General features: G+C 45.7%; 1 protein-coding gene across 5 annotated transcripts in view; it reads right to left on the reverse strand.

Annotated features, from left to right (window-relative positions):
* dysf (dysferlin, limb girdle muscular dystrophy 2B (autosomal recessive)) overlaps positions 1-23,046 on the reverse strand; it is a 296,195-nt gene that overhangs the window by 30,696 nt on the left and 242,453 nt on the right. For 2 of the 5 annotated variants that reach the window (XM_059650610.1, XM_059650609.1), the window contains 6 exons: positions 20,201-20,260; positions 13,522-13,620; positions 10,841-10,969; positions 9,892-10,047; positions 4,835-4,926; positions 2,928-3,098 (listed from right to left, as the gene is read on the reverse strand). In XM_059650610.1, coding sequence (XP_059506593.1) covers positions 2,928-3,098; positions 4,835-4,926; positions 9,892-10,047; positions 10,841-10,969; positions 13,522-13,620; positions 20,201-20,260 — 707 coding nt within the window. Of the gene's footprint in view, positions 1-2,927; positions 3,099-4,834; positions 4,927-9,891; positions 10,048-10,840; positions 10,970-13,521; positions 13,621-15,367; positions 15,386-20,200; positions 20,261-23,046 lie in introns of all 5 variants that reach the window. The other 3 variants (XM_059650615.1, XM_059650612.1, XM_059650606.1) reach the window with 2 other exon arrangements.

Consider the following 23,046-nt stretch of genomic DNA (forward strand, 5'->3'; position numbering starts at 1 on the left):
ACAGTGTGGGGGTTCTGTGATGAAATCCATGTGGCCCTGGATTCTAGAACGGTCAACCAGTGGAAATAATTTATTCTTACCCATTCTGCCATTTCCTGCTGAAGGCTTTGATCAGATCATATCTCAATCTTCTAAATTCCAAAGGAAACAGGCTTAATTTGTATACAGTCTCTTCATAACTTATCCCCTGAAATCCAGACACCATTCCTCTAAACCTACGCTGTACTCCATCCAAGACCTATCTATCCTTCCTAAGGTGTGGTTCCCCAATCTGCTCACAGTACTCCCAGTGGGGTCTAACCAGGGTGTTGTGTAACTGCAACATAACCTCTGCATCCTTATACTCTGGTCCTTTAGATATAAAGGAGAGTTTAAGGTTCTAAAAGAATAGGGTACGGTGGACAGAAGCTAACAGAACTAGAATGACGGGTGACCGAAACAAGTGGGAGTTTAAAAGAATAACAATGATGGGCAGGAGAAAGGTAGAACATAGAACTGCACAGCACAGGAACAAACCCATTGGCCCACCATGTCTCTACCGACCAGGAGATCTTTCAAAATTAATCCCATCTGCCTGCTCATGATGCCTATCCCTCTACTCCCTACCTGCTCATGTGTTTGTCTAAATGCCTCTTAAACATTGCTATGGTATCCATCACACCTACCACCTCCCCTGGTAGCATGTTCCAGGCAGCTACTACCCTCTGCGTAAGAAGCCTGCCTAACACATATCCTTTAAACTTTCCCCCTCTCGGCTTAAACCTATGGCCCCCTGAGTATGTGGCATTTCCATCCTGGGAGAGGGACTCTGATTATACACCCTGTCTATGCCTCTCACAGTTTTATATACTTCTATTGGGTCGCCCCTCACCGTCCGGTGCTCTAGTGAAAACAATCCAAGTTTGTCCAACCTGGAAGCCTAGTGGTATTATCACTGGACTATTAATCAAGAGACCCAAATAACATTCTGGGCACCTAGGCTCAAATCCCATAACAGCAGATGGTGGAATTTGAATGCAATAAAAACCTGGAATTAAGAATCTACTAATGACTGAATTCAATGTCAACGTTGGGGGACTGGTTCACTAATGTCCTTTAGGGAAGGGAACTGCCATCCTTACCTGGTCTGGCCTACATGTGACTCCAGACCCAAAGCAATGTGGGTGACTCTAAACTGCCCTCCGGGCAATTAGGGATGGGCAATAAATGCTGCCCGGCCAGCGACGCCCTCATCCCATTATTGATGGAAGGAAAGAAATCTCTCCTTATAGATAACACAATCCAATCCAGGCAACATCCTGGTGAACCTCATTTACACCCTCTCCAAAGCTTTCACATCCCGTAATAAAGGGGCCAGAAATGCAGATGATATCGAGTTTTGAGAAGATTTGTAGCTCAGGTTGAGTTTCTGGATGTGAGTTTCGTCACCATTCTAGGTAACATCATCAGTGAGCCTCCAACGAAGCGCTGGTGTTATGTCCCGCTTTCTATTTATCTGGTTAGGTTTCCTTGGGTTGGTGATGACATTTCCTGCATTGGTGATGTCATTTCCTGTTCTTTTTCTCAGGGGATGGTAGATTGGCTCCAAATCAATGTGTTTGTTGATGGAGTTCCGGTTGGAATGCCATGCTTCTAGGAATTCTCGTGTGTGTCTCTGTTTGGCTTGTCCTAGGATGGATATAAATAGAAAGCGGGACATAACACCAACGCTTTGTCAGAGGCTCACTGATGATGTTACTTAGAATGGTGACGAAACGTCTGAAAACTAACCTTCCAGCTCAGCGAGCAAACTCACATCCACATGCAGATAATATGCCAGATATGGCCAACCTATAGTTTTATGTAGATCCTAAAACACAGTGAGGTTTGAGGAGGTGCAACTCACCGGCATGGGTAATGGGTGGGAGAGAATTTCTCCAGTGCTTTCGCTGATCTTTAGTCTTCCCAAAATGAATTATCAGTTGATTATATATTTCAATGGTAATTCTCTTTGGGGATAGAACATAGAACAGGACAGCACAGGATCAGGCCCTTCAGCCCATGATGTTGTTCCGAACATGACGCCAGGTGAAATTAATCCCTTCTGCCTGCCCTTGGTCTATATCCCTCCATTCCCTGCATATTTATGTGCTTGTCTAAAAGTCCCTTAAACATCCCTATCGTATCTGCCTCCACCACCATCCCTGGGAGTGCATTCCAGATTCCTATCACTCTCTGTGTAAAAAACTTGCCCCTCACATCTCCCTTGAACTTTCCCCGCCTTGCCTTAAATTCACGCGTCTTAGTATTAGACATTTCCACTCTGGGAGAAAGATTCTGTCTGTCAACCCTATCTATGCCTCTCGTAATTTTGTAGACTTCTAACAAGTCTCTCCTCAGCCTCCGCTGCTCCAGAGAAAACAATCTGAGCTTTTCTAGCCTCTCCTTACAGCTCATACCCTCTAATCCAGGCAGCATCCTGGTAAACCTCTTCTGCACCCTCTCCAAAGCCTCCACATCCATCCTGTAATGTGGTGACCAGAACTGAACGCAATACTCTAAGTGTGGCCTAACCGAAGTCTTATAAAGCTGCAACATGACGTCCTGACTCTTGTACTCAATGCCCTGGCCCATAAAGGCAAGCATGCCATATGCCTTCTTTACCACAATGTACAGTAAGGGAAAATGGCAGGACCATTGGTTAAGTGTATGTGATTCTGACTATGTGGAGAATTCTATCAATGTGCCATGGGCCTCTTTGCTGCATGGTTTTATCAGGGTGCAATCACCTGTGACCTCCTCCTTTGTCTCAGTGTCAGACAGCTGCTGATTCAATGCCCACAGGGAATGAGGCAAGTTTCACAAAACGAAGGAGCTGGTACTCCTGGAAACAAAGGGACACTCAGGAAACCAGAGCTCCAGACCCTGTGAAGAAACGGACAACTTACATGGAGTAGGTGTGAGGTAAGCCACAGCAGGCCCCGAATCGAGAGAGGAAACGATTTTCCAAATCAATCACTGTTTCGCCTATTTTCTCATCCTTTGACAGCAGATCATAGTCGTACAGGGTGACCTTCAAATCTTTGTCAATGGGGAGGTTTCCAGTCAGTTCATACATCCTGCAGGAACACAAACCATACCACTCTTAGAGATGACCTGGGAAAATGTCACAGACTGGAGCATTAGTGGGTCCATGTCAAGGAATCTTTACTCAGCACGGTCCTCTATCCCTGTGCTGGGAGGGTTCAGTGGAGACAGTGTAGAGGAGGCTTGACTCTGTATCTAACTCTTTGATGTTCTTGTGTTGCAAGTGTTTGATGGGGACAGTGTAGAGGAGGCCTTACGCTATATCTAACCCCGTGTTGTCCCTATCCTGGGAGTGTTTGATGGGGATGGTGTAGAGAGAGCTTTACGCTATGTCTAACCCTGTGCTGTCCCTGTCCTGGGTCTGTTTGATGGGGACGGTGTAGAGGGAACTTTACTCTGTATCTAACCCCGAGCTGTCCCTGTGCTGGGGGCATTTGATGGGGACAGTGTAGAGGGAGCTTTACTCTGTATCTAACCCCGAGCTGTCCCTGTGCTGGGGGCATTTGATGGGGACAGTGTAGAGGGAGCTTTACTCTGTATCTAACCCCGTGCTGTCCCTGTGCTGGGGGCATTTGATGGGGACAGTGTAGAGGGAGCTTTACTCTGTATCTAACCCCGAGCTGTCCCTGTCCTGGGGCTGTTTGATGGGGACGGTGCAGAGGGAACTTTACTCTGTATCTAACCTCGTGCTGTCCCCGTGCTGGGAGTGTTTGATGGGGACAGTGTAGAGAGAGCTTTACTCTGTATCTAACCCCGTGCTGTCCCTGTGCTGGGAGTGTTTGATGGGGACAGTGTAGAGGGAGCTATACTCTGTCTCTAACCCCGTGCTGTCCCTGTGCTGGGAGTGTTTGATGGGGACAGTGTAGAGGAAGTTTTACTCTGTCTCTAACCCCGTGCTGTCCCTGTGCTGGGAGTGTTTGATGGGGACAGTGTAGAGGGAGCTATACTCTGTCTCTAACTAGCATATTACCTGGTGAGGGAGTGTTTGACAGGGAGAGCTGTGAGTGGAAAATGTGCAGTCATAACATCTGCACCTTAATGAGAACCAAAAGAATTTAAAAATACCGTTCTCCTTTCCACGTTGAAAATGGAATGAATGAGAAACAAAAAAAACCTGCAAATCTTTATGATAATTAAATAAGTCTGTTGGTGCCTCATTGGTTTGAGGGTTTTATGTGCGAAGACTCCAGGTCTGTTTTATGAGCCAAGTTGTGAGTCTGTCAATGTTTAAATTGGCAGGTGCTGGAGTTCACACAGTGCAGTCAAAGGAGCACATACTCTACAAGTGGGAGCCACAGCGTTCTCTGAATTTTAAACACTCTCCATGTTCGAAGGGAACAGAAAGGGCCAAGTGGATTGCTCCCGCCTGGGGAGCAGGAGGCAGGAATTTGCCTGGTTCACACAGTTTGAGTCCCTGCCTCAGAAACAGATCCTCGCCGTCTGACCGACCATCGCAGAGAACCGGGCTCGCCTTCGCTTGGCCCCTTACTGGGCCCAGGCCCAGCCGCTCCGAGTTCAAGTCCCCCAAGCCTCGCTGCCGTTCGCACTGTTACCCATCCCTCCAGGCTCGGTTCTCACCCGGGAGCGAACTGGGCTCTGGCGAACAAGAATGGGGTCGGGTGGCGATGCCCGACACGGTTAAACAGCCAATACTTGCAGCCTGAGCCTCGCGTTTACTTCCGGTCTGTGGACACAGCCTCTCTCCCAGAGGCATCTGCTTCCTCCGCTCGCTGAGAACCGTTATCCCGAGAGAGCGAGGGAACTGTACCTTCCAAACTCTGGGTCGAGTGTGCACGGGATGTAGTTGTCCTGGTCGCTGACCGATTTCTTACCCAGGGAGACCTTCACGTACGGGTCGCACTGGAACAGAAAGAAGCAGCAGGCAGTAAAATTGCTGAGGGGCACTCTTGCCCCTCCCTGATAATAGCCCCAAACCCAGAGGCCAGGGGACAAAATGTAGTCGGACAGTCCCATGCAGTGCCAACATGGAGATTCTGCCTCAGAGGTGCCATCGTTTCGATGGGACACTGATATGAGGCCCCACTTGCCCTCAGAGAAACAGGGAACTAACTTCCTTCTCCCCCTCGAGTATCTGCCACCACCCGCACCCCCCCCACCCCAAACCACGGTCAACACCATGACAACGACAACTTGATGTTGCACACTTTGCTGTTGTGGGATCTTGCTGTGCACAGAGGTTTCCCCCTGTTCAAGCTCATTGGCTGTAAAGTGTGACAGGGTGCCCTGCCTTTGTTGAGGGGCCACAGAAACAGAGGTTGCTGGAAAAGCTCAGCAGGTCCGGCAGCATCTGTGAAGAAAACAAAAAAACTCAGAGTTAGCGTTTCGGGGCCGGTGACCCTTCCTCGCAACATACCCGAAACGTTAACGCTGATTTTCCCTTCACAGATGCTGTCAGACCTGCTGAGCTTTTCCAGCAACTTTGTCTTCATTCCTGATTTACAGCATCTGCAGTTCTTTCGGTTTTTATTTTGTTGAGGGGCTGTTCATTGACGTAAGTCGATTTTGTTTTCCAGTGCTCAATGCTGATCTTACATTCTCCAGGGAAAGGAGAAACTGGCTTCAAGCTACTGTGCATGTAAATCTACACATCTGTCACATACACGGCTGCTGCCCCACATTTCTGCTGACGTTTGTTTTTCCTTTCGTCATCTCATTATCTGTGTCTGGGAACTTCTTCCCATCCTGACGTGCACCGAGTAATATTCCCTCTTTATCCTGGTTTTTTCCATGGTGGCCTTCTCTCTCTCTCCCACCCCCCCACCTCCATTCCCAACAACATTCTCCGCCCACATTCATCACTCCCGCATCCCTTGCTATGGGGAGCCTTGAACTGCGCTGACTCACCATTTTAACCCCATGGCCCACAGGGGCTGCAAACGTGCAGACATTCTGCTACTGCTACTCTGCACTGATCTGGTTTTTATCTAGATTCACATGCTACAGCTTTACAGAAATTTAGTTAGGCCATTATTGGAATACTGTGTTCAGTTCTGGTCGCCACTCCACCAGGAGGATGTGGATGCTTTGGAGAGGGTACGGAAATGGTTTACCAGGTTGTTGCCTGGTATGAAGTGTTTTAGTGATGAAGAAAGGCTGGATAGATTGGGTTTGTTTTCACTAGAATACAGGATGTTGAAGAGTGACCTAATAGAGGTTTACAAGATTGTGAAAGGCATGGATAGAGTGGGAAGTGTGAGGCTTTTTCCCAGGGTGGAGAGGCCAATTATGAAAGGACACAGGTTCAAGGTGCAAGGCGAGAAGCTTAAAAGAGATGTACGAGGGCTGTTTTTCACACAAAGGGTTGGAGAGTGCCTGGAACCGTGCTACTAGAGGAGGTGGTGGAAACATACAGAACTGCCACATTCAAGAAGCCCCTGGACGAATACCTGAATAGGAAGGGAATTGAGGGATATGGATCCTGTAAGTGAAGACAGTTTTAGTTTGGAGGGGCAAATGTGTCACCACAGGCTTGGAGGGCCAAAGGGCCTGTTCCTGCGCTATATTGTTCTTTGTTACTAATTCTGTAGGAACCATATCTGTTGGCTGTACCAGGAAGACTGAGTTTTTCTTTCATCTATTTCTTTTCATTTGTGGGATGTGGGCGTCGCCGGCTGGGTCAGCTTTTCTTGTCCATCCCTAGTTGCCCCTTGAAAAGGTGGTGATGCGCTGCCTTCTTGAGCCGCTGCAGTTCTCCTGCTGTAGGTTGACCCACAATGCTCTGAGGGAAGGAATTGCAGGATTTTGGCCCAGCGACAGTGAAGGAATGGCGATATATTTCCAATTCAGGATGGTGAGTAGCTTGGAGGGTCTTGCAGGGGGTGGTGTCAACCAATCCTCTATCCATGCCACCACATTGTCTGTAATACTGTGCAACTTTATCTTATGTAGCAGCCTTTCATGTGGCACCTTGTCAAATGGCTTCTGGAAATCCAGATACACCACATCCACAGGTTCCCAATGACCACCATGAAAGTAATGTCCTCAAAGAATTCCACCAAATTTGTTAAACAAGACCTACCCTTCATGAACCCATGCTGGGTGTTCCTAATGGGACAATTTATATCCAGATGTCTTGCTATTTCTTCCTTAATGATAGATTCAAGCATTTTCCCCACTACTGAAGTTAAGCTAACTGGTCTATCGTTACCTGTTTTTTGTCTATTTCTTTTTTTAAACAGTGGCATCACATTGGCTTTTTCCACTCTGCAGGAACCACCCCAGGGTCCAGTGAATTTTGGTAAATAGTTACTAGTGCATTTGCTATTTCCCCCATCGCCTCTTTTAGTACCCTGGGATGCATTTCATTAGGGCCAGGAGACTTGTCTACCTTCAGCCCCATTAGCTTGCCCAGCACTGTCTCCTTAGTGATAATGATAGTTTCTAGGCCTTCACCTGCTATAACTTTCTTGCCATTAGTTTTCAGAATGTTATGTGTGTCTTGCACTGTTGAAGACCGACACAAAATAACTGTTTAATGTCTCAGCTATTTCCTCATTCCCAGTTATTAAACTGGCCTTCTCATCCTCTAAAGAACCAATGTCACTCTTTTACGATTTACACGTTTATAGAAACTTTTGCTGCCTGTTTTATATTCTGAGCTAGTTTACTCTCATAATCTATCTTACTTTTCTTTATAGCTTTTTTTGTGGCTTTCTGTTGGCCTTTAAAGATTCCCCAGTCTACTACTTTCCCACTACTCTTTGCTTTTTTGTATGTTCTTTTTTCAATCTGATACTTTCCTTAGTCATCCATGGCTGGCTCTCTCTTTTCCTACAGTTCTTCCTTATCCCGGGAATATAGTTCTGCCAAGCAATGTGAAAAATTGTTTTGAAAGTCCTCCACTGTTCCTCAATTGACCCACCATAAAGTTTTGCTCCCATTCTACCTTAGCTAACTCCTACCTCATCCCATCATAGTCTCCTTTGTTTAAGCATAGGACATAGGTGCTGGATTTAACCTTCTCACGCTCCATCTGTATTTTAAATTCGACCATACTGTGATCGCTCCTTCCGAGAGGATCCCTAACTCTGAGATCATTAATTATCCCTGTCTCATTACACAAGGACTAGATCTAGGATAGCTTGCTCCCTCATAGGTTCCATTAATGGATGCCCACATCCTCAAATGAATGAACATTCTACTGGTCAACTAATCCTCTATCCATGCCAATACACTACCTGTAATACCGTGCAACGTTATCTTAGAAAACATAGAAAAGTACAGCACAGTACAGGCCCTTCGGCCCACGACGAAGCAGCCTTTGGTGTGGCACCTTATCAAATGCCTTCTGCAAATCCAGATACACCACATCCACAGGTTCCCCATTGGAAGTAAGATATAAGTTTCTTCACTTGAATTTTAAGAAGCCCCTGCCCCGGAGAGTTCTGGCTCGTCGTCATTGAATAAGTCCAAAATTCAAAATACCATGCAATGATAAAATCATTAGGCTGGCAATCATGGGAGCTGGCTTAACCCTCAGGGAAATGGGTTCAAATCCTACTGTAGTGGAATTTAAAACTGTTTACTGTCATTAAAAACTAAATTGGGAACATCAAGCTCATCTCAGTAATGATAACTATAAAACTATCATAACATATGGATGGTAAAAGTGCTCATTACTGTCTCTCAAGTTGTTTGATTCAGTTAGATCATAGTTTGTCTGTGAATGTAGCTTCACCCGAGTCTGTTTCAAAAACTGACCTTGTTCAGTTAGTCCCTTTGGGAAGGAAATCTACTGCCCTAACCAAGTCTGGCTGATGCAAGTCTGTAACGTGGAAGCAGACTGTTCAGTCCACACTGACCCTCTGAAGGCCATCCCACCCCCTTACCCTATCCCTGTAACCCTGCATTCCCATGACCAGTTCACCTAACCTGCATATCTTCAGAGTATGGAAGGAAACTGGAGCACCTGGAAGAAACCCACGCAGACACAGGGAAAATGTGCAAACTCCACACAGACAGCTGCCTGAGGGTGGAACTGAACCCATGTCCCTGGTCCTGTGAGGCAGTAGTGCGAACCACTGAGCCACTATCCTGCCACAATATGGGAGTAAAAGATTTGACGGCATTATTTCTAAGAAGAGCAGGGACATTCTCCCCACTTTCTTACTCAGCTACTCAATTCTCAAGCAACCTCAAACAATACATTATCTGGTGATTGATTGAGTCATTTCCAATTTGTGAACAAATTAATTTCTGTGTTTCCTTTATTGCAACAGCAATACGGGAGGTGATGGTTAGTGGTATCGTCATTGGACCATTAATCCAGAGACCCTGATAATGTTCTGGTACCCAGGTTCGAATCCTGCCACAGCAGATGGTGGAATTTGAATTCAATCAAGGTATCTGGAATTAAGAATGTAACAATGGCTGTGAATCCATCATCAATTGTCAGGAAAAACTCATCTGGTTCACTAACTCCCTTCAGGGAAGAAAACTATCACCCTTACCTGCTCTAGCCTACACGTGACTCCAAACCCGCAGCAATGTGGCTGACTCTTAACTGCCATCTGGGGAATTAGGGGTGGGCAATAAATGCTGCCTGGCCAGCGAAGTCCTCATCCCATGAATGAATTTTTAAACAAACTTCAAAAGTGGGTGTGAGACTCTTCCTCTGGTGTGCCCCAGGTAGTGAAATTCACTACGTTAATGCAAACAGTTTTGCAATCTCAACCAAAACGAGATGGAGGAAATGGGCAACTCTTTTCAAGAGAAAGCAGAACTGATGAATGGACTAAACAAAAAAAAATGAAGGTTTTATTAAACAGAGCCACAGGTAACATGTTTTCATGAAGCAGCACTGACCTTCCCATTTGAGTCCTTAGGCTGCAGTCCAAAGGCTCGGACAACATAAACCCTGACTAGACATTCCTGGAGTCCACTGTCTGGTAGTTGGCAGAATTGGCGAGGAGGGTTGGGTACAGATGGGTCATCTGGAAGAGCGTAGATCTTGAAGCTTCCCTGAAGGTATCAACAACATTATGTTAGTTAGAGTTCTGCCCGGCATATTCATGCTCTAGATACAGTAAATAGTAAGGTCCTGAGGAGCGTTGTGGAACAGAGGGACCTAGGAGTACAAGTACATAGTTTGTTGAAAGCAGTGCCACAGGTAGACAGGGTGGTGAAGAAGTCATTTAGCATGCTGGCCTTCATTGGTCAAGGCATTGAGTACAGGAGAGGAGGCGATGGCCTAGTGGTATTATCGCTGGGCTGTTAATCCGGAGACCCAGCTAATGCTCCGGGGACCTGGGTTTGAATCCCGCCATGGCAGACGGTGGAATTTGAATTCAATAAATATGTGGGATTAAGAATCTAATGATGACCATGAATCCATTGTTGATTTTTGGGAAAAATCCATCTGGTTCAGTAATGGCCCTTTAGGGAAGGAAACTGCCATCCTTACCTGGTCTGGCCTACATGTGACTCCAGACCCACAGCAATGTGGTTGACTCTTAACTGCCCTCTGCAATTAGGGATGGGCAATAAATGACACATAGCCAGCAATGCCCTCATCCCATGAATGAATAAAGAAAACAAAATCCCGTGAATGAATAAAGAATACATTAGGTGTGAGGGAGAAGCAGTGACTGAGAACTGAACCAATGACACAGGTAATCCAGTTGGTCCCACTTTAACTGGTGAGCTGGTGCGCTGACTCTTTTTGGTCTCGGTGTCAAGGGTCAACCTTGAATTCTCCAATAACCCAACTTCAAAGACAGAATGTTGTCGAACACAGATAATATTGAACCCTTACCTTAAATTCGCCCACAACTGAAGGATCCTCATCTTCACCCTGAGCCTTCCCACGATGCAGAGGGAAGGTATGGCAGAAATCTGTTAACCCCCCGAATGCCTCGACCTTCTCCAGTTCAACATTGTAGACCTATGGGACACAAAGGGTGGACAGGCAGAACAGACCCGTACTGTTTATTCAGGGGCTGATCAGAGCACGGATTTACAGAATGGCTACAGCTCAGGAGGAGGCCACTCGGCCTGCTGGGTCTAGCTAGGCTATTTGCCACAGCTACTCAGCTCATTCCACTTTCCCCCGCACACCCAGCCTGCACCTTTCCCCAGTAACTCTCCCTTTTGGTTTCTCTTAGATGTTTCTGAAGGCCAGCATTGGAATCCTACCTCCACCTCATCCGTTAATTCCAGAGCCGATGCACTCACTGTGTTAAAAAGGCTTCCAATAGGCCACCTATGGGTCTTTTACCTTAACCTGACACCAATGTAAACAGCTTCTCCCTATCTATGTTGTCTGAAACTCTTCTGGTGACTTTGTTAAGCTGAGCTCTCATCTGACACCCAGATGGGCTTAAAGGGCACTGTGGTTCCATTTTGAAGAAATGCAGAAGTGTTCTTGTCTCTGCTCCTGGTTAATGTTTCTCCATTAGCCAATACTGCCGCAGCAGCTTACCTGGTCATCACCAGATCACCAGTTGAGGGATATCACTGTCTGCAAATTGGCTGCTACTTTACTTGCATTCCAACAGTAGCACTTCTGGGAGTAACACTCATTGACTGTTCCAGTATATTCAGTTAAAGCATGGCCGAACAAGACCATACTCTATCACCCTCTTCTGCCCCAAATCTCAAGATACTCTGAACCAGCTGGCAACTGGGGGCAGATAATTCCAGATTCAGATTGAGCACTGATTCCCAGGTATTTCTTTCAATGGTCCCACCACTGATTAGAAGTGATTGTTTCGTGGGTTGTCAGACATCTCATCTCCTCTGGAGATTTCCCTCCACTCCTAAAGCTTCTAATCTCATGGTCCCCTAATCCCAAACAGCTTCTACCCCTTTCCCAAAATCAATCACCAGGTCATTCCTGATAGATCCATAGTCTCAACCTGTTTGTGTCTAATGAACACATTTCTTCCTATCTTAACTATTTTATCTCCATTTAGAAGACAGCACACAAAATAGTACTGCACAGGAACGGGCCCTTCGGCCCACAATATTGTGCCGAACATGATGCCAAATTAAACTAAACCCTTCTGCCTGCCCTTGGTCCATATCCCTTCATTCCCTGAATATTCATGTGTTTATCTAAAAGTCCCTTAAACACCCCTATCGTATCTGCCTCCACCACCACCCTGGCAGCGGGTTTCAGTCCCTGTGTAAAGAACCTGCCCCTCACGCTGCATTTGAACTTGCCCGCTCTCACCTAGGGATGGGCAAGAAATGCTGAACAGCCAGTGGCACCCATGTCTCACAAATGAATACAGAAAAAAAATGCATGCTCCCTAATATGTGACATTTCCACCTTGGGAGAAAGGTTCTGACCGTGGACTCAATTTATGTGTCTCACAATTTTACAGATTTCTACCATGTCTCCCCTCATCCTCCATCGCTCCAGAGAATACAACCCGAGTTTTTCTAGCCTCTCCTTATACTCTAATCCAGGCAATATCCTGGTAAACCTCTTCTGCACCCTCTCCAAAGCCCCCACATCCTTGCTGTAATGTGGCGACCAGAACTGAATGCAATACTCTAAGTGTGGCCTGACCAAAGTCTTATAAAGCTGCAACATGACTCCCTGACTCTTGTACTCAATTCCCCGACTCGTGTAGTCTTTTCCCAATTATGCCTGCGATAATTCAAATGCCCTTTATCATTTCAACAGTTTCCAACTTTCTGGCCTTACCTGCTATCACTTTATTATGGATATAAAAATCTCTCTACAGTGCCATCCTTGATCATGGTTCTCCAATTCTTCCTTCTTGAAGCAGCGTTGCACTCCCAAATACATTGCCCATTTGTAAAGCCATTACAACTTTGCCCCCATTACAATGAACATTACAAACCTCAGAGTATAAAGGGGGAATGAGAACATAATGAGATTGCATAGTAAAAGGTGCTACTGAAATATGAGTCTCATTTTATACTGAGCAATAGATAACAAGATGCTAAATCTTACGTAAAAGATGTCAAAAACTTGTATTATCTATCCAGGGCTAAAGTAGTTGGTCTGTGATGAATTTGCATAACATCGAAGGAACATTATTGAAAAAAAGATATATGTGGACAATGCTCCATCAGGACAGATGCAAGAATGCCACATTTCAAGGAGAACGATGATTGAAACTACACGAGAAACAGGGTGCTAATTCGTTGGCAATCTGGTTGCTGATTGGATGAGATGTGCAATGGGAATGGACCAGGGAACAGGATTCTGAACCTGACGACCTGAACACATCACCGCGGGTGATCTTTTTGAAAGCCTGATTTAAATGCAAATAAACAAATTCCGTGCAAACCTGAACCCAAAACCTAAAATTAAACTCAGACTGTATTTTCTCCCTTCTTAAAATGTACTTCATAGAAATACAAGGAAATCTGCACATGGTTCCAAAAAAAATTAATTAATCATGAAGCACAGTGATCGATATAGATAATAGCCAGAACTGAACTAACTGCATGGCGTACCTGAAGTGTGTCGAAGCCTTTATCCAGGTACATTCCACATTTGTGGGTGTCACCCGTTGATGCGTAGAACTTGCTCCACCAGTCTACAAACTCGTCTTCCTAAAGGTAAACGAGCAACATTATCGGTGGGACATGCAGTCACTGACGGGCCAGCATCAGAAGTGAACAGAGCCTGTGATCAAACCTCATCTTTGTGGCCTTCCCTGACAGCTGTGCAAAAACATGGTGCGGAAACTGGTGCAAGACAATACTGCGACAGCAGTGTTGTACATGCCCACTTCACCTGCACCAAACCACGATCCCAGCTCAGGGCCTGTTCCTGTGCTGTAGTGTTCTTTGTTTTTTGCTATGGGATCCAGGGGGAAGCTAGACAATTGGATACAAAATTGACTTGAAGGTAGGAGATAGAATGTGGTGGTAAAGAGTGGCTTTTCAGACTGAAGGCCTGGGACCAGCAGTGTGCCACAATGATAGGTGCTGAGTTCTTTGTCATTTATATGAATGATTTGGATGTGAACATGGGAGGTATGGTTAGTAAATTTGCAGATGACACCAAAATTGGTGGCATGGTGGACAGTGAAGAAGGTTACCTCAGGGCACAATGGGACTCTTGACCAGATAGGCCAATGGGCCGAGGGGTGGCAGATGGAGTTTAATTTAGATAAATGTGAGGCAAACCAATGCAGGGCTTATCGAGTCAATGGCAGGTTCCTGGAGAGTGTTGCCAAACAAACAGGCCTAGGAGCTCAGGTGCATATTTTCCTGAAAGTGGAGTCACAGGTAGACAGGATAGGGAAGAAGGCATTTGCTACACTTGCATCCATTGATCAGAAGACTGAGTATAGAAGTTGGAATGTTATATTGTGCTGGTACGGGACATTGGTGAGGTCACTTTTATACCAACATATATCAATACCGTGTACAATTCTGGTCTCCCTGCCATGGGAAAGATGTTGTTAAACATGAGAGGATGCAGAAAATAGTTACAAGGATGGTGCCAGGTTTGAACTATGGGGAGAGGCTGAATTGGCTGGGGCTATTTTCTCTGGAGCGTCGGACGCTGAGAGGGGTCCTTATAGATCATGAGGGGCATGGACAGGATGAATGCAAAAGGTCTTTTCCCTAGGACAGCGGAATCCAAAACTACAGGGCACAGGTTTAAGGTGAGAGGAGAAAGATTTAAAAGGGAGGCAAGGGGCAACTTTTTCACACAGAAGGTGATGGGTGTATGGAATGAACTGTTGGAGGTGGTGGAGGCTGGTACAATGACAACATTTAAAAGACATCTGGATGGGTAGATGCACAGGAAGGGCTTAGAGGGATATGGGCCAAATGCTGGCAAATGGGAGTAACTCAGTTTGGACAGTCTGGTCAGCATGGATAAGTTGGGTTGAATGGTCTGTTTCCGTGCTGTATAATTCTATGACTCTAATAATGGACTCTAAAATCTTAACAATAACCGAGGCAGGGCTAACCAGTTGATAGTTTCCCGTCTTCTGCCTCCCTCCCTTAAAAAGGAGTGTTACTTTAGCCAATTTCCAGTCCTCTCCTATCACCACCAATGCCTCAACAATGTCCTCAGCTAACTCCTTCAGAACTCTGAGGTATAATCCCTCTGGTCCAGGTGATTTATCCACCTGCACAGCTCACAAATCCCCCAGCACCTTCTCCTTAGTGATGACCACTGCACCCATCCCTGTCCCCACACCCTGAGGACCTCTGACCATGATCTCTGCTCTCTAATCACTCTCCAAGTGACTGACATAACTCATGGGATTATCCCTTTCATGCAGATACTGGTTGGTAAATGAGATCCGTGTGGATTGTTTATGACTTGGAAACTCACCCATGTTGTCTCCTGAATCTGCCAAGCGTAGCAATGCAAATGAAGACAAAACTTCAGTTAGAACATAAGAGCTGAGAGTAGGAGTAGGCTATTCAGCCCCTCGAGCCTGCTCTGCAATATGATATAATCAGGGCTGATCTCATCTTGGCCTCAACTCCACTTTCCCATAGCTGCTGTCCATAACCCTTTAGCCCATTACTGATTAAAAATCTTGCTTCCTCCTTACATATAGGTCCCAACAGACTATTTGGCCAATGAAGTCTTCACCGATCCCCTAAAGAAGATCCCACCTCGAATCAATAACCCCCCACCCTATTCCCATAACACTGCATTTCCCGAGGCTAACCCACCCAGCCTACACATCCCTGGACACTACAGGCAATTTGGCATAGCCAATTCACCGAACCTGCATACGTTTGGACTGCAGGTGGAAACCGGAGCAAACCCACGCAGACATGGGGAGAATGTGCAAACTCCATACAGACAGTCGCCTGAGAGTGGAATCGAACCCAGGTCCCTGGCGCTTTGAGGCAGCAGAGCTAACCACTGAGCTGCCCAACCTACTGTCCTTGCATCTGGTTAGTGAATTCCACCGATTCACAACCCTTTGAGAGAAGTAATTTCTCCTCATCTGCTTTAAATCTGCCACACTTATCCTGAAATGATGGCCTCTCATTCTAGATTACCCCTCATGAGGAAACATCCTTTCTACGACCACTTTATCAATCCCCTTTCATATCTTATATGCCTTGATTTGATCTTCTGTCAGATTTCTAAACTCCAGGCAGCACAGGCCTAAACTGTTCAAATTCTCTTCAGCAGACAACTCCTTCTTCTCTGGAATAAATCCAGTGACCCTTTTCTTAGCTGCCCCTTGAACCATTAGTCAAAACATAACTTAATCCATACCTGGAACAAGATTAATGTCTTTTCAATTTATTCACAGGATATGGGATTTGTCGTCATTTGTTGCCCATCCCTAACTACCCTTTGGGAGGAGATGGGGAGCCACCTTTGTGACCTGCTGCAGTCAACTGGATCTCTACAGCAGTTTGGTACAACTGAATGGCTTGCAAAGCCATTGTAGAAGGTCATCAAGAGACGGCCACATTGCTGTGGGTCAGGCATTCCACATAGGGCAGGTCAAGTAAGAGGGATGAAATAACTCCACAGGGGGCAGTATATCCCATTCACAAGTCACCCTTAATTTAGGAGCACTTGACACTGGACAAACTCCCTCAGAGCCAACTCTCAGAGTGAAAGGAACCTCTGACCCTCCTGTCCCTGTCTGTCAGCTAGGGTTCCCTCATTGGACCAAATTAACAGCCTCAATCATATTCGATGAGATGCACCTGGCTTCACCTTGTTATAATCACTACAGGGGGCAGTTTATCTTTTCCTGAAAGACATTAGAGAGCAAGATGGGTTTTTACATCAATCGATAATGGATGTTGAGATAGCCAACAGTGAGACATCTGTTCAATTCCAGATTTATTCATTGAATTGAAGTTCTAATATCAATAACATAAGGGGTTTGAAATTGGTATAGAAATGATTTTTTTTCAGAACGATGGTACCATCTTCTGCTTCAACACCTACTTTCCCAGACTTTGAAGTCCCTGGTCCCATCAGCTCCCTCAGTTTGCAGATGGCCAACAATCCCCAGGAATTGAAAGCTCATGCCACCATTGTCCAATCATTGCTTCCTGATCTATCCATCCTTCCCAAGCTTTTTGAATCTTCTCCCTGTCATATAGCATTAGCGTCTTTGATCAGTGGAACTAGGGCCTTAAATTGATGGAAGGGCTGTCCTCACTGGCCTCAGAGTCATCCTCAGTTCCCATTCCACCCGGGAATGGTGACATTCAGTTGGGTATTTGTAGGTAGTGACTTTCTTCTCTTCCCACCCCAGCTTATCCAATGGGAAAGCCTTTAAAACAGTCTGACATCCTACCCTTTAGCCACTTGGGGGATAAAGTTTTTTGAAGAATTGATGCCATGACCTGTCAGACTGTAGGTCACTCTTACCGCAGTTCATGACATTGTCCAAGGGAGGAGTGTTTAGATATGGAAGCAATGCAATTGCCACCCAGAAAGACTGTTAAATGACTTAGATAACAAGGTGTAGAGCTGGATGAACACAGCAGGCCAAGCAGCATCGGAGGAGCAGGAAGGCTGACGTTTCGGACCTAGACCCTTCTTCAGATTTCTGATGCTGCTTGGCCTGCTGTGCTCATCCAGGTCTGCACCTTGTTATCTCAGACTCTCCAGCATCTGCAGTTCCTACTATCTCTGGTAAATGACTTGCCTGTTTTCCTTTCCCCACTTCCTTGCAAATCCTGAGTTGTCCAATCAAAAAATAAAAATGACTATTTATCCCTGAGGTGGGACAATGGCCCACACATGCACCACCTTCCCGGACATTGATCCATCACTCTGCTCATCAAGAGTTTGGGAATATTTGGGAAAATTCTAGGCCATTTTCCAAATCTTTTGAAGATTTCATAAGGTTTAAGCATCGATCACTGCAGCGTCCTCACACTGTCCAGCATATATCTTCCAAACAGGAGATATCATGGCAACTAACTTTTGTAACATATTTCACCAATTAGTTTAAGATCAGCAGAAACAAAATAACACTGGTGAGCAAAGATTCATTTTAGTCTAGTCTGGAATTAAAATGTTTGTGAATATTTGAAATAGAAAAGGTTGGCTCAACTATTCTCTATTGATGCTGGAGGTCTCACTTATTGTGCTCCATTAGTTCCTCTGGATGGTCAAGTACATTAGCGTAGTTACCCAGGTACGGAGCTGCAGACATCTGAATGGTGGAGTCAGAGCTGGCTACAGCATCAATTAATTGTTACAGCATAGAAGGAGGCCACTCAGCCCACTGTGCCTGTCTCTGTTACCTAGTACCAATCGCCTGTCACTACCCCATGCCCTGCAGCACCACCTTTCCAAAATACATTGCTTTCTACAGGTAACCAACCATAAGCTACCAGATTCATTGAGTTCAAATGTCCTAACGTGTTATGATGGGGTGTGAGCTCATTATTTCATGGATATTAGCCCAGCATCAGAGCCATTAGGCTACAACACCCATATGAAAGATCCTATTTCTTATGTCAGCTGTGGTCAAACACCAAATGGCCATTAATGCCAAAGCAGCGTATCTCTGCCAAGTCTAAGGTCTGAAAGGGCAAGGACACCAGATATATGGGTCAACCTCCAAATCTTGGGCCTCTACTGTTTGTAATTTTTATTAATGACTTGGATGAGGGGATTGAAGGATGGGTCAGCAAGTTTGCAGACGACACAAAGGTCGGAGGTGTCGTTGACAGTGTAGAGGGCTGTTGTAGGCTGCAGCGGGACATTGACAGGATGCAGAGATGGGCTGAGAGGTGGCAGATGGAGTTCAACCTGGATAAATGCGAGGTGATGCATTTTGGAAAGTCGAATTTGAAAGCTGAGTACAGGATTAAGGATAGGATTCTTGGCAGTGTGGAGGAACTGAGGGATCTTGGTGTACAGATACATAGATCCCTTAAAATGGCCACCCAAGTGGACAGGGTTGTCAAGAAAGCATATGGTGTTTTGGCTTTCATTAACAGGGGGATTGAGTTTAAGAGTCGTGAGATCTTGTTGCAGCTCTATAAAACTTTGGTTAGACCGCACTTGGAATACTGCATCCAGTTCTGGTCGCCCTATTATAGGAAAGATGTGGATGCTTTGGAGAGGGTTCAGAGGAGGTTTACCAGGATGCTGCCTGGACTGGAGGGCTTATCTTATGAAGAGAGGGTGACTGAGCTCGGACTCTTTTCATTGGAGAAAAGGAGGAGGAGAGCGGACCTAATTGAGGTATACAAGATAATGAGAGGCATAGATAGAGTTGATAGCAAGAGACTATTTCCCAGGGCAGAAATGGCTAGCACGAGGGGTCATAGTTTTAAGCTGGTTGGAGGAAAGTATAGAGGGGATGTCAGAAGCAGGTTCTTTACACAGAGAGTTGAGAGAGCATGGAATGCGTTGCCAGCAGCAGTTGTGGAAGCAAGGTCATTGGGGACATTTAAGAGACTGCTGGACATGCATATGGTCACAGAAATTTGAGGGTGCATACATGAGGATCAATGGTCGGCACAACATCGTGGGCTGAAGGGCCTGTTCTGTGCTGTACTGTTCTATGTTCTATGTTCTATGTTCATACCCTACTTGATTTGCAAGTATAATGACTGCTTCTTCACTGTCAACTGGATAAGGTCCTGAAACTCTTCACCACTGTGACTAGAAGTGAATAAAGAAGACAGCTTCTCACTACAGCACCAGTAAGAAACTATAATGATAGAATACAGAAACAGAAGGTGGTGGAAAAGCTCAGCAGGTCTGGCAGCATCTATGAAGGGGTAAAACAGAGATAACATTTCGGATCCAGCGACTCTTCCTCGGAACCCAGAATCTGAGGAAGGGTCACCAGACGCGAAACATTAACTCTGTTTTTCCCGTCGCAGATGCTGCCAGACCTGCTGAGCTTTTCCAGCAACTTCTGTTTTTGTTCCTGATTTACAGCATCTGCAGTCCTTTTGGGTTCTTATAATGATATACCATAACAGTGATAAATCAATATAAATAAATGTATTACACATTAGGTACATTGAAATTCTTCAATGCGTTCCTGTGAAGTCTTCAGGAACTGCAGGAGAGATTTCGACAAAGGAGTTAAGAACATTCAGCCCAAGAAGTTTTGAAAGTCTGACCCGTAATCTTAACAAATTGAGCTATTAAAGCTGTCCAAACCATGACACTGAAAGTTATGTAAATAAAGCCAATACGTACATGAAGACTGGACATAGAAGGGAACTTATTCAAGGTTGAGCTGGTCATGCAGCCTGCAAACTGCAAATTAAAAGGATTTGTTAGAAGGGTTAGTGCATGAGGCAACAATGAGAATGAGTATATGAAACACACGTGGAAGGGCATCTCCATCCAAACACCTTGATCCAAGCTTGGAAATATAATACCGTTCATACATCCCATCGTCACTGGCTCGACCTGATGGGAAAGGCTATCAGTCTGGTTGAGATGCGTGAAGTATCAATGAGTAGGTGACTCCTCTCTCCATGTTCCATATCCTGGGGCAAGTCAAGACCATTGTTTGAAGACTCGAGGTCAATGGGGAGAGAAAAAAAACTGGAAAATCTCAGTTTTCCTGACTCAACTGACTGAAAGCAAATCCTGTACTGCAGTGACCATGCTACTGGTACCTGGGATCCACAGGCTATTCCAAAATGTTTTTCCAACTCAGATTTGGATGGATCCAGGTGCTTGTGAGCACATGTCCTGTGTAACCTTGAGTCAACACTCATGGTATCAGCTAAGATTCTATCCCAAGGATCTACTATGCACCAAGAAGTGAAAAACCACCCAACATCTGGCCTAACTGTGCCCGTGTGCAGTTAAAATCCCATCAGGGTATTTCTTCATTTGTGGCTTCCCAACTCTACCCACACAGATTTTGCACCTTCCGAGTCTATATCACTTCTTGCTTTCGATTTAATTTCATTTCTTACTAACGTGCTAACCCCACCTCTCTGCCCATCACCCTGTCCTCGCAATAGGACACGTGTCCTTGGATATTTAGTTCCCAGCCCTTATCCCCCTGCAGCCATGTCTCTGTGATACCCACAATGTTGTACCTGCCAACATACAGGAAGTGGGCATCACTGGCTGGGCCAACATTCATTGCCCATCCCAGAGAGCAATTAAAGGTTGACAAGGTTGCTAACGGTCTGGAGTCACATGTAGACCACACCAGGTAAGGATGGCAGTTTCCTTCCCTAAAAGGAATTAGTGAACCAGATGGGTTTTTCCAACAATCGACAATGGATTCATGGTCATCGTTAGATTCTTAATTCCACACTTTTATTGAATTCAGATTCCACCATCTGGGTTGTTGTATTAATTATCTAGCGATAAGACCACGAGGCATTGCCTGCCCTTCATATTTGCAGACAGCAAGCTCCCACAGATAGGGCAGTGACCAGATAATCTGTCTTGGTGATGTCAGCTGGAGAATAAATAGTGACCTGGTCACCTCAGAAAACTCTTGCTTCTCCACAAAACAGGGTCTTGGAATTTTCTACCTCAATGGGCAGATGGAGCCTCAGCTTAACAATATTACGCAGAAGCACACAGTGCTCTCAACTTTATTAATAGGGGCATAGAAAACACGAACAAAGAGGTGAAGTTCAAGTTGTACAAGGCACTTGTTAGACGTCAACTGCAGTGCTAAATTAGAATTGGGGTATTCTATCCAGTTGTGGACATTGGGGACTGGGCAGAAGCAATTTACAAGAATGGATCCATGGATGAGAAACTTTGGTGATGAGGATAGAGTGAGGAAGTTGGGGCTGTTCTCCTTGGAGAGAAGAAGGCTGGGAGGAGATCCAATGGAGGTTTACGACATTGTGTGCGGGTTGGGTAGAGCAGATAGTGAGAAGGTGCTCCGCCTCGTGAAAGGTTGGGGAACAAGAGAGCTTAGATTTAAAATGATGCGCAAATGAAGCAAGGGTGATGTGGGAAAAAAGCTTTCTCGCTCAGTAAGTAGTGAGTGTACGGAATGCGCTGCCTGGAAATATGGCGGAGGGAGGTTCAGCTGAGGTATTGGATGATGATTTGGGTGAAAATGGTGTGTAGGGATATGGAGAAAAGGCAGGAGATTGGCACCGGGTAATAGAGCTGGAGCAGGCATGAGGGGCCGAGTGGCCTCCTTTGCAGCATACCAGTCCTGTGATTCTTTGAACACTCCCTCTCAACCACAGCACCCTCTGGCAGTGTAGCGCCTTCTTCAGTCATGGAGTCGTAGAATCACAGCGGAACATGGAAACAGGCCTTTAGCTCAACTTGTCCATGCTGCTCAGTTTTCACAGTGTAAAGCCGTCCCATTTGCCTTGTACGGTCCATATCCCTCTGTATCTATTCCATCGAAGTGCCTTTTAAATGCTTCTTAAATAATGAAACTGTACTCGCTCCGGCCACTACCTTTGGCAGCCTGTTCCAGACACTCACCACTCTCTGTGTGAAAAAGTTGCGCCTCCGGACCCTTTCGTGTCTCTCCCCTCCCACCTTAAACCTATACCTTCTAGCTTTAGACTCCCCTACCGTAGGGAAAATCTGGTGGCTATCTACCTTATCTGTGCCTCTCATGATTTTATAAGCCTCTATAAGGCCACCCCTGAGTCTCTCACACTCCAGGGGAAAACAGTCCTAGTCTCTCCATACAACTCAAGCCTCCCAGTCCATATAGCATCCTTGTAAATCTTTTCTACATCCTTTCTAGTTTAATAATATTCTTTCTATAACAGCGCAACCAGACCTGCATGCAATTCTGCAGGCAGAGTTGATTTTTCCCTGGTGTGGGAATACAAACATGGAACCTGGTGTCCCGGAGGCCAGCGTGCAAACAGGTGAGCGGTATTTTTCACAGAGTAGTAAGGGAATGGAACACTTTGCCTGCAACAGTAGTAGATTCGCCAACTTTAGGTACATTTAAGTCATCATTGGATAAGCATATGGATGTACATGGAATAGTGTAGGTTAGATGGGCTTGAGATCGGTATGACAGGTCGGCACAACATCGAGGGCCGAAGGGCCTGTACTGTGCTGTAATGTTCTATGTTCTA

The sequence above is a fragment of the Stegostoma tigrinum genome, chromosome 1, assembly GCF_030684315.1.
Source record: "Stegostoma tigrinum isolate sSteTig4 chromosome 1, sSteTig4.hap1, whole genome shotgun sequence".
Classification (NCBI taxonomy): domain Eukaryota; kingdom Metazoa; phylum Chordata; class Chondrichthyes; order Orectolobiformes; family Stegostomatidae; genus Stegostoma; species Stegostoma tigrinum.